General features: G+C 38.2%; 1 protein-coding gene across 6 annotated transcripts in view; it reads left to right on the forward strand.

Moving 5' to 3' along the window:
* CAB39L (calcium binding protein 39 like) overlaps positions 1-15,547 on the forward strand; it is a 111,462-nt gene that overhangs the window by 73,215 nt on the left and 22,700 nt on the right. For all 6 annotated transcript variants that reach the window (XM_076009451.1, XM_076009453.1, XM_076009455.1 and 3 more), the window contains 3 exons: positions 1,433-1,551; positions 5,971-6,139; positions 12,833-12,892. In XM_076009451.1, coding sequence (XP_075865566.1) covers positions 1,433-1,551; positions 5,971-6,139; positions 12,833-12,892 — 348 coding nt within the window. The remainder of the gene's footprint in view (positions 1-1,432; positions 1,552-5,970; positions 6,140-12,832; positions 12,893-15,547) is intronic.

Consider the following 15,547-nt stretch of genomic DNA (forward strand, 5'->3'; position numbering starts at 1 on the left):
CCTTATTAATCTGTACATTATACGTTTGTCATGAAGATTGGGTAACACATGTAAAGCTCTTGGCCTAAGTGCCTAGCACAGAGTAAGCACTCAATAAATATTTGCTGCCGTGGTGGTGGTAGAGATGGAGGTGGAGGTAGTTGGGAGGAGAGGAGATACTGATCAATGCAGGCAAAAGACATTGCTATAGTACAAAGAGGGGCACTTATCCCAGAGAAGAATACTCCTGGACTGAATCTTAAAGAATGACAGAGTTTCTGAGAAAAAGAAAGAACATGAACAAAGGTACAGAAGCAGGAAAAGTTGTGAGTGTATGTGGTACGGCACAGCAATCTGGTATTAATAGGACTTGATGTAGGAGTTGGAAAGTGATAGGCATAGATGAGGCTGGAGAGGTAGTCACGGGCCAAGTCATGGAAGGCATTGGAATTTTTTTCTAAGTAAAAGGAAGACTTTGAAGAGTTTAAGGGAAGAGCATGCATGGTCAGATTTGCATTTCTAGCCAGCTCACTTTGCAGAGTGAGAATGCTTTGAAGTGGAAGGAGGAACTGGAGCAAGCTCTTTCATAGTTCCGTTGATAGATGAAGGCCAGAGCCAGGGCTGTAATGATTGAGAACGCAATGTCATTCTTGTACTTATTTTCCATAGAATAAGCTCAGGTCCAGTCCAGGGCTTCTGTTGGAGAAGGCTAGACTCAGGTTGCAGGGTGTACGAGAGTGGAAGTCTCTTAAGAAGGACTCTTAAGAAGCTCTATCCATGAGTGGCTATACAGTTCCTCTGTCTCAGGTGACTGTGATTCAATGGTCCCTTCTATTCCTCTAAGCTAAATACGGTTTCTTATGACCACCTAAGTAAAATATATCCACCTAATGTGAAACTTGTGATCTTTTTTTCTTTTTAGTTAAGGCACGAAGGTGGAAGAAAGTGGAAGAAGAGTGAATAAAGTAATAAAGTGAAGGGAAAAAATTACAAGGCAGTAGATCTAAGAAAAAGGAATTTTATTCTAACCTAAATTGTACTAAAATCTTAACTTTATTTTCCTCTATTTTCCCTCCTTGTTTATGAAGGTTGAAAAACGTTAATCATAATCTTCCTTTTAAATAAGGCTAAAAGGTAAAAAAAAAAAAAAAGAATTTGGTTCTGTCATATTCACTATTTTATATGCTTCTGTGCCCTTGTGTTTGCTTCTGTGGGAGATGGACTTGCAATTGGTCAGATTCCCCACACTGCACATCCTGTGGTAAGGAGCGAGCAGCACTCATTTTGTAGACTCTGTGTTTGAAAGCACAGCTTATTAAAGATAGGAAAAGAGTAAATGTTTTTGCGTATTTTAAAGGATAGTGCTATATGTTTGTATGTATATATGTCATACACATACATAATTGTACCTGCTTAGAAGGTACAATTTAATTGTTGTTTGTTTCTTTAACAGGGAAAAAAAGATGTGACCCAGATATTTAACAACATCCTGAGAAGACAGATAGGCACTCGGAGTCCTACTGTGGAGTACATTAGTGCTCATCCTCATATCCTGTTTATGCTCCTCAAAGGGTAGGTGCCTGGCTTCCTTTCAAGTGCGTCTGAATTTCAAATAGTTCTTAAAAGTACATAGCATTAACCTCATTTGAAATATGGTCGGTTCCCTTTTGGAATTGCAGTAAAGGTATTTGCCATGCTTGAGGTTAGCCCTCCAAAGCTCTGTCTCTGTGATTACCTAGGCTGCAGCAAAATCCTTTCTTTGCATGTTAATGTTTCTAAATGTCATGTTTCTATTTACTGCCTCTCTTTCCTCCACCTTTCTGCTGTCTCTGTGTCTCCCTGTTACAGTATTGCTTGTGCTTCCCAATCAGCCGTAGTCCTGGTCACCCTTTCCCTGCTCACACGAGACTGAATCCTCTCACTACACACACACACTTTCTGGTTCTGAGAACTCAAGTTTAGGTGTAAGAGTTTTTCCAGTAGCTGGCAATCTGCCAAGGTGATGTGCTTCTACATGGGGATAGACTAAATATTACTGAATGTATATGGGGCTATAGAGAAGGTATATAACTAAAGTCAAAATAGATAATAAAAATAGAATCCCTGATTATTATTTTTTATGTATACTCATTTACAAATGTTTCTTGAGAATTCTGAGGCTACTAAGTCCTAAAGACTGAAGACCAGGGCGTAGCAAGGCTTGGGGACAGCAGATTATTTTCTTCCTCATCCACCATCTCAAAGCAGCATGCCTTTTTTTATTTTATTGTATTCCTATTTTCTATTTTTTTTTTTTTTTTGAGACAGAGTCTCGCTTTGTTGCCCAGGCTAGAGTGAGTGCCGTGGCGTCAGCCTAGCTCACAGCAACCTCAAACTCCTGGGCTCCAGTGATCCTTCTGCCTCAGCCTCCCGGGTAGCTGGGACTACAGGCATGCGCCACCATGCCCGGCTAATTTTTTTTTTTATATATATATATCAGTTGGCCAATTAATTTCTTTCTATTTATAGTAGAGACGGGGTCTCGCTCTTGCTCAGGCTGGTTTTGAACTCCTGACCTTGAGCAATCCGCCCGCCTCGGCCTCCCAAGAGCTAGGATTACAGGCGTGAACCACAGCACCCGGCCATGTATTCCTATTTTCAATTCTGCTGTTCCATACCTAGTCCATCTCACCTGTATCCAATTTCTGGCATACATTTTTAAACATTTAATTGTATCAAAATAATACATAACACATAGTTTAAAAATCAGCTACATCAATGAGGCTCTTTGCTCTTCCTTCTCCATTTTTTAATCCTATTGCCCAAAGACAACCACTTTTGTCTTTTTTATTTGTTCATTTGTTTATTTTTATTTTTTTTTGAGACAGAGTCTTACTCTGTCACCTTGGGTAGAGTACAGTGGTGTCATCATAGCTCACTGCAACCTCAAACTCCTGAGCTCAAGCTATCCTTCTTCCTCAGCCTCCCAAGTAACCGGGACTATAGGCACGTGCCACCACGCCTGGCTAATTTTCCTATTTTTAGTAGAGATGGGGTCTCACTCTTGCTCAGGCTGGTGTCGACCATCTGAACTCAAGCAATCCTCCTGCCTCATCCTCCCAGAGTGCTAGGATTACAGGTGTGAACCACCGTGCCCAGCCTGTTCATTATTTTTTTTATCATACATTTACCTATGTGTTAACAATAATGGGCTTTTACTAATTTTTTCATTTATCAATTTTAAATAATATCTTTGACAAGATTAACTGGATGATAATTTAGTTTTTTTACTGCCACCATTACTCCATTTCCTTCCTTTTATCCTCTAATTTATTGTAATTTTAAATTTTATTAATAATTACATTTAGACATTACCAAAATAGGTTGTGGTAACTTCTTGTGGTAACTTCCCTGCTTTCTGGTACAAGACATGCCAGGCCCAACTTGTATGTTTTCTGACACAGGCCTGGAATTTCTACCAATTTCTTTTTTAAAAAGAATGGTTCTTAGAGACTACAATCTGGATACTAGGAGTGCTCATTGACATTTAATTATTATTGCTTCTAGGCTATTGAATGGACAAAATTAACTCATTATTTTTAAAGTAAGCAAATATTTCTGGATTAGAAACAAATTTTCTTGACTATATTGAGGAGGCCAAATATTTTTTGAATAGCATTTTGCAAAAGTTTTCTAAGTACTTGCTGACATTGTTCACTTCCAGCAATAATAACAAAAATAATGACTTTTTTATTTTGTTATTATTGTTTTTCCCATTAAATAACATAATCTTTGTTCTTCAGTTGAGATGTTCTTGCACAAGATCTTTCTTCTAGCCATTTTCTATATGATTACTGTAGCCCACTACTAGCTGAGACAAGTGCTCTTACATTTTGGTTTTCATTAAATTTGAAAAGGATCTTTCGGTATGCTGTCATTATTTGAATAAGCATGCATGTATAGTGACATGCCTCTCCATATTGACACAGTTAATTATGGTCCAGCCTATATGATCCAAACTATAAGTCAGGAGGGAAGATAGGATTCAGTTCTATAAAATAGTGATTCAGCATTCATTGGGTTAACCTTTATTAAGGACCTGCCATAGGTCATTGTTGGAAACACTTATTACTAAATAATGATGAGTGGGGAATACTTCTTTATATATTAATAGTAAGCAATAGCGTATTTAAAGTCAATATCCTAGAGGGTAGTCAGATTGAAGTGATATATGTGAATTATATATCCCTTAAAGAGTACTGAGGAACATTACGATTCCCTATATATCCCAGTGTATTTCTAACTTTAAGAAATTGTCATCTAGAGAATGACAAATGTCAAACTACTGGGATGAAATGACAAGTGTGTTGACCCAGAGGAGTATTTTAAAAATGTTCTCTTGGTTCTCAAGAATAAATTGTCAGTGCATCACAGATGGTTTCAATAAACTTCACCAAATGAAAAGAAAAAGAGAACTAATTATACCCAAAAATTAGAGTGGAAATTTTTTATAGATGGTCTTAGTTTGGAAATTGAATTAAGAAATGAGAAAACATTGGCTAGAGATCCTACATCTTTTCTATAAGCCAGAGTTTGACTCTCATTAGAATCTTCTAGTACTAAGAAATTTAGTCAGAGTTTGAGGTTCATTAAGTTCACTGTATGCCTACTTTGTGAAAAACAGTATGCTAGGCACTCTTTGGAGATTAGGTGGGGATGGGAGAAAGTAACAATAAGTAAGACATAGACACTAAATGAAGGTGGGGGTAGGGGAGGAGAGGAGAAGGTAACAGGATAAGTAAAACGTGTCCCCAGCAATTAAGTTGTTTGTAATGAGGTAAAGAAGACAGATTTATAACAACTTACTGTGATATAATAATATAGTATTTGAAAAAAGCTAAAGTAGGAGTGTGAAGGAAGGAGAAAATAATCCCAAATGATGGGTGATTAAGAAGACTTCAAAGAGGAGGTAGGTGGCATTTGAACTAAGCCTTGAAAGATGAGGCAGAATCTTAGTGGTGGAAACTTATGGAAAAGGGCATTCCACCTGAGGGAATGGTATATACTCCAGGGAATTGGAGAATGTGATGGGAGATGAAACTGAAAAGGTAGGTTTGGTGCCAAATTATCAAAGTTCACAGGTATTTTATAATAAGTAAGGATTTTAATGGTCTGTCCCTTAGGTTTTTTCTCTAGGCCAACAGGCTTTATTTTATACTCTATTGAGTACTTTATCAATAAATGACAGGTTTTTCTCCTTCACACATCATAAAATATACTCCTCTTTAAAACATCTTTAATAATACCCTACCTTGTAACTCTTCTGCTTAATCACAAACATCCTCATCATTTTGTCCAGTTGGTTGCAGTAAACATCTCCTGTAATCGACTGACCAGGTTTCGTGAAGCTGTAGTAGATAATACCAGTGCTGGACCACCAGACACCATTAGCTTTTTTGGATGAGTTTTCAGTTTTGAACTGTGTTTATGCACTTCATCTTTATCCAACCGTTGTGCCAAATCCTTATGATTGTCAAAAATAATCCATTTTTCATCACACGTTACAATACAGTGTAGAAATGGTTTGCCTCTATGTTGTGACAGCAAAGAAAGGCAAGCTTCTAGACGAAGTGTCAAAGTGAAATGTTAGAGATATCAACTGTCAAACTTAGTACACAAGGAAATCAGACATTTCATACTTAATAACCTTAACACCTTTTCATTGTTTACATTCTGCTTCCTCCTCCCTCCAGACACCCTATCACTAAGATATGAAGGCTATGACAGCGGTGACTTTGTCATGTTCACTGTTGTACCCCCAGCATCCGCAGTAGTGCCAGGCACATAGTAGATCTTCAGTGGGTATTGAATGAACCGTCTTTGAATGAACTGGGACAAATGATATCTGTGTTTCCATTAACAGCAGCATTGAAATGGTTCTTTTGATACCATTAATATTATTTTGTTAATAGGATAACAGAGGTCTCTCTTTTTCTCTCATTTATGCTTTAGATATGAAGCCCCACAGATCGCCTTACGTTGTGGGATTATGCTGAGAGAATGTATTCGACATGAACCGCTTGCCAAAACCGTCCTCTTTTCTAATCAATTCAGAGATTTCTTTAAGTATGTCGAGTTATCAACATTTGATATTGCTTCAGATGCCTTTGCTACTTTTAAGGTAATTTTTTTTTTTTTTCTGAATCAGCGGGGTCATTTAGTTAAAGTTAGTTGGCTTCTGAAAGGCAATTTAATTTTACAAAGCAGAAAATTTTATTCCTTAGGTCTGAACATAGCCAACCATGTATGATGTATAATTGTAAGAGGCATCCGTAAATAGAATGCAATCTATGAGGCCAATCTGTCACGTCGTGGGAAAGTAACTCAAAATACTTGTCACAAGCTCATATGGAATAAATTGTAATATATACAGTTAAACGACAAAAGGAACGTGTAGTACTCTGTGTATAGCGTGCTGTCATTTTTGTTAAAAATAGATTAGAGGGTGTAAGTTCCACTTAAGGTGCATATGCACTGAATACCTCGGCAGGGATATATAGAAAATAGCAATAGTTGTTACTTCCAGGGAAAGGAATTGAGTAGTGAAGGGAGATGGAGAATTACATCTTGGAATATGAAGGACATCATATTATTTTATCAGTGTGATTTTTAAGTTTCCACATTGTGAAAAAATATTAATTATATTGTAGTTTTTCATACTTACCTATATTTTTATCATTATCTACTATTTTATCACTAATTTATCTACTTTGTCATTATGTAGGAAATAGTAGGGTTCACATTGTTGTGTAAGCAATTACCAGAACTTTTTTATCTTGTAAAACTCAAACTCTATACCCATTAAACAATTTCACACTTTCCCCTTCCTCCAGCCTCTGCCAACCATTCCACTTTCTGTTTCTATGCGTTTTATCATCAAAAAGATGTTCAGAGATGTTTCAGATGTATCATCAAAAAGATGTTCAGGATATCAGAAAATAGCATAGCTAATTTGCAAACAAAAATACCAGAACTTATATACATCCAAAGAGTGATGTTACCTTTGAGGTTTTTATTTTAGAGAACCATTTACTTATACATGTGATTCTGCCATTATTTAGTATATTTTGAAATTGGTATCAATGTCTATGGCATGTTCATTTTTCTTTTTTCCATTCCTTTTTTTTTTTTTTTTTTTTTTCAGTGAGACAATGTCACATCCAGGCTGGAATGCAGTGGCATGATCATAGCTCACTACAACCTCGAATTCCTGCATTCAAATGATCTTCCTGCCTTAGCCTCCCAAATAGCTGGGACTACAGGCACGCACCATCATGCCTGGCTAATTTTTTTATTTTTTGTAGAGTCAGGGTCTCGCTGTGTAGCCCAGGCTGGTCTCAAACTCCTGGCCTCAAGCAGTCTTCCCTCCTCGGCCTCCCAAAGTGTTGGTATTACAAGCATGAGCCACCATGCCCAGCCTACATGTTCATTTTTCAATAATGGCAAATCTTTATCTTTCAATAGCAGATACAGTTTTGAAAACAAAAAGCTATTTAAATTCAGGTTAGTGTATAAAGTGGGTGATCAAGTTGGCTAGAAATGTTTTCTTGGGGAGGGATAATATAATAATTATAATGATAAAAATAAATTTTAAGATGACTAAAATAGCGTCTGATTTTCTTCGGTGTCTACCAGATTGGCTCTGAAGGCCATTTTAGAAGAGGAATTCCAAAAATATAAGCTGATGATGTGACAACATTATTGAAAAAATAGGTTTTTAGGTCAAATATAAAGTAGATTAGACTCATTGAAATGTATATATGTATTCAGAGTCATTGCTTTTTAGCAATTTAATTATTCCATTTATATAATTCTAAATTTACTTCTACTTTTTTTGAGGGTATAAACATATACCCTTTTTTAAAAAACAATTTTTACTTATAACCCATGTATGGCTTTATTTTTTATATTTTAAATACACATTTCAACAATATTGATATAGTTCATATACTAATATTCATATAATATATGCTGTAATCTTAGTACTTATGAACAGAGTTTGAAAGTTGCTCATGACGTGGGTGATAAATAGTTTTGTTTTATTTATTTCTTTATTTCTTTATTTATTTATAGACAGAGTCTTACCCTGTTGCCCAGGCTAGAGTGCTGTGGCGTCAGCCTAGCTCACAGCAACCTCCAACTCCTGGGCTCAAGCAATCCTCCTGCCTCAGCCTCCCTCGTAGCTGAGACTACAGGCATGTGCCACCATGCCCGGCTAATTTTTTAATATATTTTTAGTTGGCCAATTAATTTCTTTCTATTTTTAGTAGAGACGGGGTCTCGCTCTTGCTCAGGCTGGTTTTGAACTCCTGACCTTGAGCAATCCACCCGCTTCAGCCTCCCAGAGTGCTAGGATTACAGGCATGAACCACTGTGCCTGGCCTAAATAGTTCTTTTTAAATAGCTCTCCCGAAGTGGAAAAAGGAGAAAGCAGTGGTTTGCTGTGCCAAAAACTGCCAATCATCTTCAGATAGGAATTTACCCAGCCTGAGAAGGTGCCTTAAATCTATTTAGAGGCATATGAGAGCACATGGTGACAGGGAGTGTGAGAGTGTGTCAGGAGCAGAAAGAATGGAGAAAGGGCCAGGGATGTGAGTAGAGCAGAAGGAAGGGGGGTCTAAGGAGAGGAAGGAGGCCTAGTGGAGGGAAAGGGATGGGCACGGTCCCCCGGGGCAGGGCCTTTCAGGCTGGGCAGAGAGACGGACTTGCTGTGATCGAGAAGATGGGACAGTGGTGAGTGGACTCTGCCCTGAGCGAGCCTGGTTGAGGAGGAGGCAAGTCTGGGCAACTGCCTGGGACACAGCCTAGAAAGGCAACCAAGACATCCCTGGAGATCAGACGAGCTGAGGAAGATGGAATCGCTGAGAACTCCTGTCAGGGAGAATGCTAGCTGAGGATGCTGGGAATATTCAGAAGCTGCTTGGGCTGGGCTGAGGCTAGATTCCATGGCATGCTTAAGCAACAGCAGCCAGTTGTTACAGGGTGAGCCCAGTTAATTGTGGCACTTTTGTGGTCACAAACTTTGGGGTGTGCAGGTTTGGGAGTAGCACTGAGCTGCTGAGACGACAGAGGACAGGAGCTGCAGTGCCATCACCTTCCCAAAGCCACAGCCAAGCCTGCAATAAACACGGGCACAGGGAGCAGCTGGGTGTGGAGAGAGGTGGTGACGGCCTGCTCAGGTGCCCCACATGTCTCCATCCAGCCTGCCAGCCGAGGCCCTCCCTGAGGAAAAAGGGAGGAGAGGAAGAGGCCACACGAGAAGTCTGGGGTGGACAGGAAAGAGAAGGGAAGAAGGGGATTTAAAGACAGGGAAGTAGGAAGAAGACAAAGATGTGGATTAAGGAAGCATCTAGAGAGAACAGCAGGGGGAGGGAGGGAAAGAAAAGAGAGTGAGGAAAGGCTTGGGAACAAACTGTAAGGAGAGGTGGCTGGTAGAGTGAGGGCAGCAAACATGGCTCTGTGCCCAGGGTGCTGTGAGATCCCAGAGCCACGAGGTCCCACCTGGCAAAACAGAAGTTGTGCAGTGGCTACAGATGAACTCCAGAAAGGGGAAATGTAGAGCACATGGTGAGACAGGCCTCAGTTGCATCAAATATGAAGAATGGCATTGAATACAGACATGATCCCATTTCTTCCCAGCAGAATGTCTGTGTTTCAACAGCTAAGGAGGTGTTTTCTAATAATAGAGACAGTGGTCCCATTTTGTCTCCTCTTCTATGAGATGGCTCTTTGCTGTCATGGAAACAAGTTCCTATTTTAAAAAACCGTAGTAAGACTTCACATAGTTACAAACATATTAATAGAATAAACTCTGATGGAGGGGAAAAGCAAATACTTAATGAAAATGTATTTTTGAAAATTTCCCCAAAGGTTTTTCAACATTTAATAGAATGTACTTGATAATTTCTTGGTATCATATATTCAGCCCAATTTAATTTTCAACAATATTGAATCATAAAAATAAATTATGATGTTTTGATCCATACTTAAGCCAATTTTCCATTGAATTTAAGTGAATCCTTTGAAAATCTAAGTAACCATAAAAAGTTTTCTAGTATGCTACCAGTGTCGGAAATACCAATTTTCTATATTTTATCCAGATTCTTAAGGTAAATATGATGTAACAATGACCATAATTCATTGTGGGTTTTTTGTTTTGTTTTGTTTTTTATTTTTTTAACTAACTTGTTTCAAAGGGTTTAGTTTGTTTGGTTGGTTGGTTGGCTTGGCTATATTTTGGCTTTGGCTTTTTGGTTTTTTTGACCTTAGATTCATCATTTTTGTTTTGGGCTCCAAGGAGACTGTTGCCCAGTTTAATCATTAACATTTTAACATTGTTAGTTTATGTGTTTGCCATGGTATTTGTCTTGCTCTTTCCTAGAAAACATTCCTTATAACCATAATCTCTTTCATCCTTTCCTCTAAAAATCTTCATAATAGAAGTGGTTTAAATTCCATATCTCTCTGCCACCTGATTAGCTGTATGTCCTTGAGCAAGTTAGTTGACCTTTGAGTTTTAGTTTCATCTGTGAAATGAAGAAAATAATCCCTTCCTTGCAGAGTTGTGAAGATCAGAAATAACATTTGTAAAGTGCCGGTGCACTCCCCAGCACATGGGAAGCCCTTGGTAAATGGCAGCTATCTCATGTCCCCGAGACTGAACGTCTCTGCCACCCCTCCCCAAGTTTCTCCCAAGAAGAATTCACCAAAATGTGGATATCAAATTTTTTAACATAATACTTACACTATGCAAAGCTTAACCCTGTCAAAACAGAATTATTAGGAGGTAAAATGAAAGTACACTATTTCAGATAACGCTTTAAAATTTGCACTTTTTTCCTTTCCAGTTTTCTGCTTTTTCCTTCTTGGGTAGGATACTAGCTAGTTTTTTGTGGAGTTTCCTTTCACTCAGTTATATGATGTATAATAATGCAACAACTATACTTATCTGTGTATTATGTGTATGTGTGTATATATGTATGGTGTAATTCTTCCAGGTTTAAGCATACATATATTATGTACATAAATTCGAGGGTGTATACAATCGAGTGTAAATGGGTGTGTGTGAGAGAGTGCACACCATTTATTGGCTATGTCCATCATATGCATGCTAGAGGAATTCTACCCTATCATATTGTTTTTTCGTATTATTGGATTTTTAAGTTATTTCAAGGTTTGTTCCCTTTGGAGTTGGAAAGTTCTGGTTCTAACAGAACTCTCTCCTGATTCCTCTTTCCTTGCAATAACGCTAATCTAGAACTCAGTGCTCTGTCTGGTGCTGTGGCTGCTTGCGTGAGGCCTGCAGCTGGGGAAGACCCTGTGCCCAGGCCTCACATTCAAGACTGACCATGGTAGCGGGCGGAGAGCTCCCACGGGTGCAGCAGTCCACAGTGTCTGCTGCAGCCCAGAGAGAGAACTCCTACCCTGGGTCAGCTCAGAAAGTCCCCGATATTGCTGAGAGGGTTCCCACAAGGATAGAGGAGGGGTGCTTAAAAACAAGGCACTGGTGATATCCTCTTAGAAAAAGATTAGGGACCCCAGAGGATACTGTGACACTACCTTACTCTCTCAGGGATCTCCTGGTGCAGGAACTGGTTTGAAACAAGACCTCAGACAGGCCAGGAATCGAGCTCTGCAGATGGTTTTCCCGTGAAAAACTCCAGTTCCAGAACAGTACTGAGTGCTGTGCTACCCTGGAAAACAAAAGCACCAGTTTCCACTGACAGGCCCAGTGGGCAGTCAGGTTGTGCGATGATAAGTAATAGGAAATTCAGAGCCTGTTTCATTGTTTGTGAACTTGAAAATTATTGTGTGCAATACTTTAAATATTTTACTTTTTTGAAAAACTTAAAAATGGAAATAAGTGGGTTTTACCATGGTTGCTGCCTGCCTTTTCTCTGTGAGGTCATGCCTTTAGGAAATTTTAATTAAATATGTATTAAAGTATAAGAGTTTATTTTGGAAAACTTTAAAATTCTTCTTATGTTTTTAATTAAATTCTGCACGGTACCTGGGCAGGCTATTTAGCCTCTAAGCACATAAACGGGATTAAGTGAGGCTTGTTTTCTTTCAACATTAAGGTGAATTAAGGACATAATTTAGGTGTGAGTTGAAGACAGTCAATGTTCTTTCATGGTTTTGTTCAGTTTTCTGCAAGTTTGTATCTGCAATAAGATAGGGCTACTTGTATCCAACTTTGAAAGGGTGCATTGTGCTACTCAGTGACTCACACAGCACCTCCCAGCCCATTAACCCGAGAGCACGACCATACTGATTTGACACCACTAAATGTCATTCCTGTGCTTCCCAATATCTGAAGCACCTACATTTTTACAAAAGGATAAAAATCACTGAAAAAGCTATTAAATTAACTTGCGAGATAATGGTTTTAGGCCATTCAGAGTTCTTTTAAAAATAATTAGTTATTAATGACAGTTGAAAAAGATCATCATAAACTTTATTTGAATATTTGTTATATCATAATTACAATGTAGAGTTTATGGCTTCAAGAAATATGCTGTGAAATCATTTCTTAGGTTCCATTCGTTTCACCAGTTAAATTATTTCTATCACAAATCTAACAGTGATATGAATTTAAAACTCTAGGTTTAACACTAGTTTTTGTTTTTGTTTTTTGATAACATGAAACACGCTTGTATTTTACATCTTAAATGTAGGAATGGAAATAATTTTGTGGTATAAATGAAAATGTCCTCCAACTTTTATATGTCTATAAATCTTAGAAGGAAAATAGATTTTTTTTTGTATTTATAAGCTATAATAATTTTCTGTCACTTGGTTGTTCTTTTTCTAGGATTTACTAACCAGACATAAAGTGTTGGTAGCAGAGTTCTTAGAACAAAATTATGACACTGTAAGTACAAATTATTTTTTAGACGTTACCTTTCTCCCTCCCTCCGCCTCCCTCTGTCTTAGATCTGTGAGCAATTGCCCATATTTATTGTCCACAAGAGAAATCAACCATACTCAGCTGTACTCCTGATTTGTCTATTTACCTGGAAACCAGGTCATTAGGAAACTTTATGGAAAATTGAGAATGACAGGAGGGCAGGGCTTCCCCCATGTCACATCTCTTCCTGTTGTGCTCTGAAGCTCTAAGAAATGATTGGCACCTGCTTGCTTTGATCTTGAGTTAAGAGGACTCATGTTGCCTTTCAGAGGTAGCACCACAAATATTTCTGTCTTTCAACTCCCTTCCCAAACAGTGAATCCAACTCATCCTTTTGAGATTTGGCTGAAATGTCTCTCTTCTAGGAAGCTTCCCTAATCTCACCCTTCCCCAAACACACACGATCTCTCTCTCTCCCTTCCTTCCTCTGTCCTTCTCTCCCTCTCTGTCTTCCTCCCTTCCCCCCTCACTTTTCACAGTGTATTATTATGGTGTATCTGTGTCTTTCTGACTGGCCCTCGAGCTCCCTGAGAGGCAGGAATCTTATCTGTAGAACACAGGGTTCATAGTACAGAACAGACTCCAGAGTCTGCCTGCTTGCTTGGCTTCAAGACCTGGCTCTGCCTCCTTCCCAATTGCGTGACCCTGGGCAAGTTACTGCACCTACTGCAAGATGAAGGTAGTAATAACACCTGCCTTGTAGTAGGGCTGTTGAGAGTGATTTGAGAAGACTTAAAAGTTTTTAGGACACTAAGCACTCAATAGTAGCTTTATTATTAGTATGTGTATTCGTAAGTGATACCTAACTCGGTGTCGTACATTTGTTGGTGTTCAATGAATGATTAATGAATAGATCCATCCAAGAGCAGCTATACTTTTGCTGAACATATAAGCAATAGAAACAGCGTGATTGAAGTAGAACACAGCACAAACTGAGAAGCAAAACTTTACAAGATTTGTTCTAGTGTTGGTTCAGATGCTCTGTTTTAGTGCTGTCTGGTAGAAATATAATGCAAGCCACAAATGAGAGCCACTATTTAACTTAAAATTTTCTAGTAAGCCCTACAAAAAACTAAAAGGAAACAGTTGAAATTAATGGTATGCATCTATTTGACCAATTATTTAAAATGTTGTTTTAATGTACAATCAATGTAAAAAATGATTGAGCTATTTTACATTCTTTTTTTTTTTTTTTTTTTTGAGACAGAGTCTCGCTTTGTTGTCCAGGCTAGAGTGAGTGCCGTGGCGTCAGCCTAGCTCACAGCAACCTCAAACTCCTGGGCTCGAGCGATCCTTCTGCCTCAGCCTCCCGAGTAGCTGGGACTACAAGCATGAGCCACCATGCCCGGCTAATTTTTTATATATATATCAGTTGGCCAATTAATTTCTTTCTATTTATAGTAGAGACAGGGTCCCGCTCTTGCTCAGGTTGGTTTTGAACTCCTGACCTTGAGCAATCCGCCCGCCTCGGCCTCCCAAGAGCTAGGATTACAGGCGTGAGCCACCGCGCCCGGCCTATTTTACATTCTTATTTCATGCCGAGTCTTTGAAATCTTGGTGTGTATTTTACACTTACAGCACATTTCAAGTTGGACTAGCCACATTCCCAGTGCTTAGTAGCCACGTGTGGCCCTATATGGAACAGCATAGGTCTAGGTAGGACCCTGAGGAGTGACACTGTCTCCTCTTGTCCTCACCATCATCCTAGTGGTGATAGCAGCAATAGCCAAAGTTATTTTTTGCTAGGATTTTTGGCATTTGACATATGCTAGTTAATGTTACTACCTTGTATCCCTATCTCCAAGCCTAGTGCCTGGCACGGAACAGAGAGCAATATGATGTGCTGTGTTGAAGGAGCATTTAATTATTTATAATATTGATGCCCAAACCAAGAAGTTCTAAATGTTTATATATATGGTATGATAGATTTTTTTTTACTTCATCCATTAAAATCAAAAGACAATTTCATGTGTATATATTTTTTATAGTAATATAAGTAAGTTAAGGTAAAGTATCTTCCTTATTGATTGAAATCTTTGGTATTGAATTAAATTATATGTATTTACAAAAATACATGTATTTTTGATAATAACTTCATGACTTTATGCCTTCCCAACAGTACTCAGTATAGGTAGAAAGTTGGGTGCGTAATAGGCATATGGCCAGTGATAGCCAACAACTACTAGTAACAATCCCTAAGAAGTCTCTCAACTGTACCCTTGACAAAACTTGTGTATACTCCTAGATGCCGGGAAGATGTGGAATACCCTACCTATTAGTAGTATACTTCACATACCCAAATCATGAAAATTTAACTATGTCTCTTTTATTCATAAATAAAATAAATTTTATTTTTGGCAGTTGTCCTTCAATTTAAAATTAGCAATATAATCATAAAATCAAAAGTGATTTTTATAACCTAAAGTTATCAAGAAAATATCCATGGAATCAACTGGAGTACTTTGATGTGAGTGTAAAATGTGAAGGGAGAATAATTTTTTTATTGATACATAATAATTATACATCTTTATGGGGGACATTATATTTTTATACATGCATATAGTATATAACGATCAAATCAGTGTAATTAGAATATCCATCACATGAAACATATATTTA

This window comes from Microcebus murinus, chromosome 13, assembly GCF_040939455.1.
Source record: "Microcebus murinus isolate Inina chromosome 13, M.murinus_Inina_mat1.0, whole genome shotgun sequence".
NCBI classification, from domain to species: Eukaryota; Metazoa; Chordata; class Mammalia; order Primates; family Cheirogaleidae; genus Microcebus; species Microcebus murinus.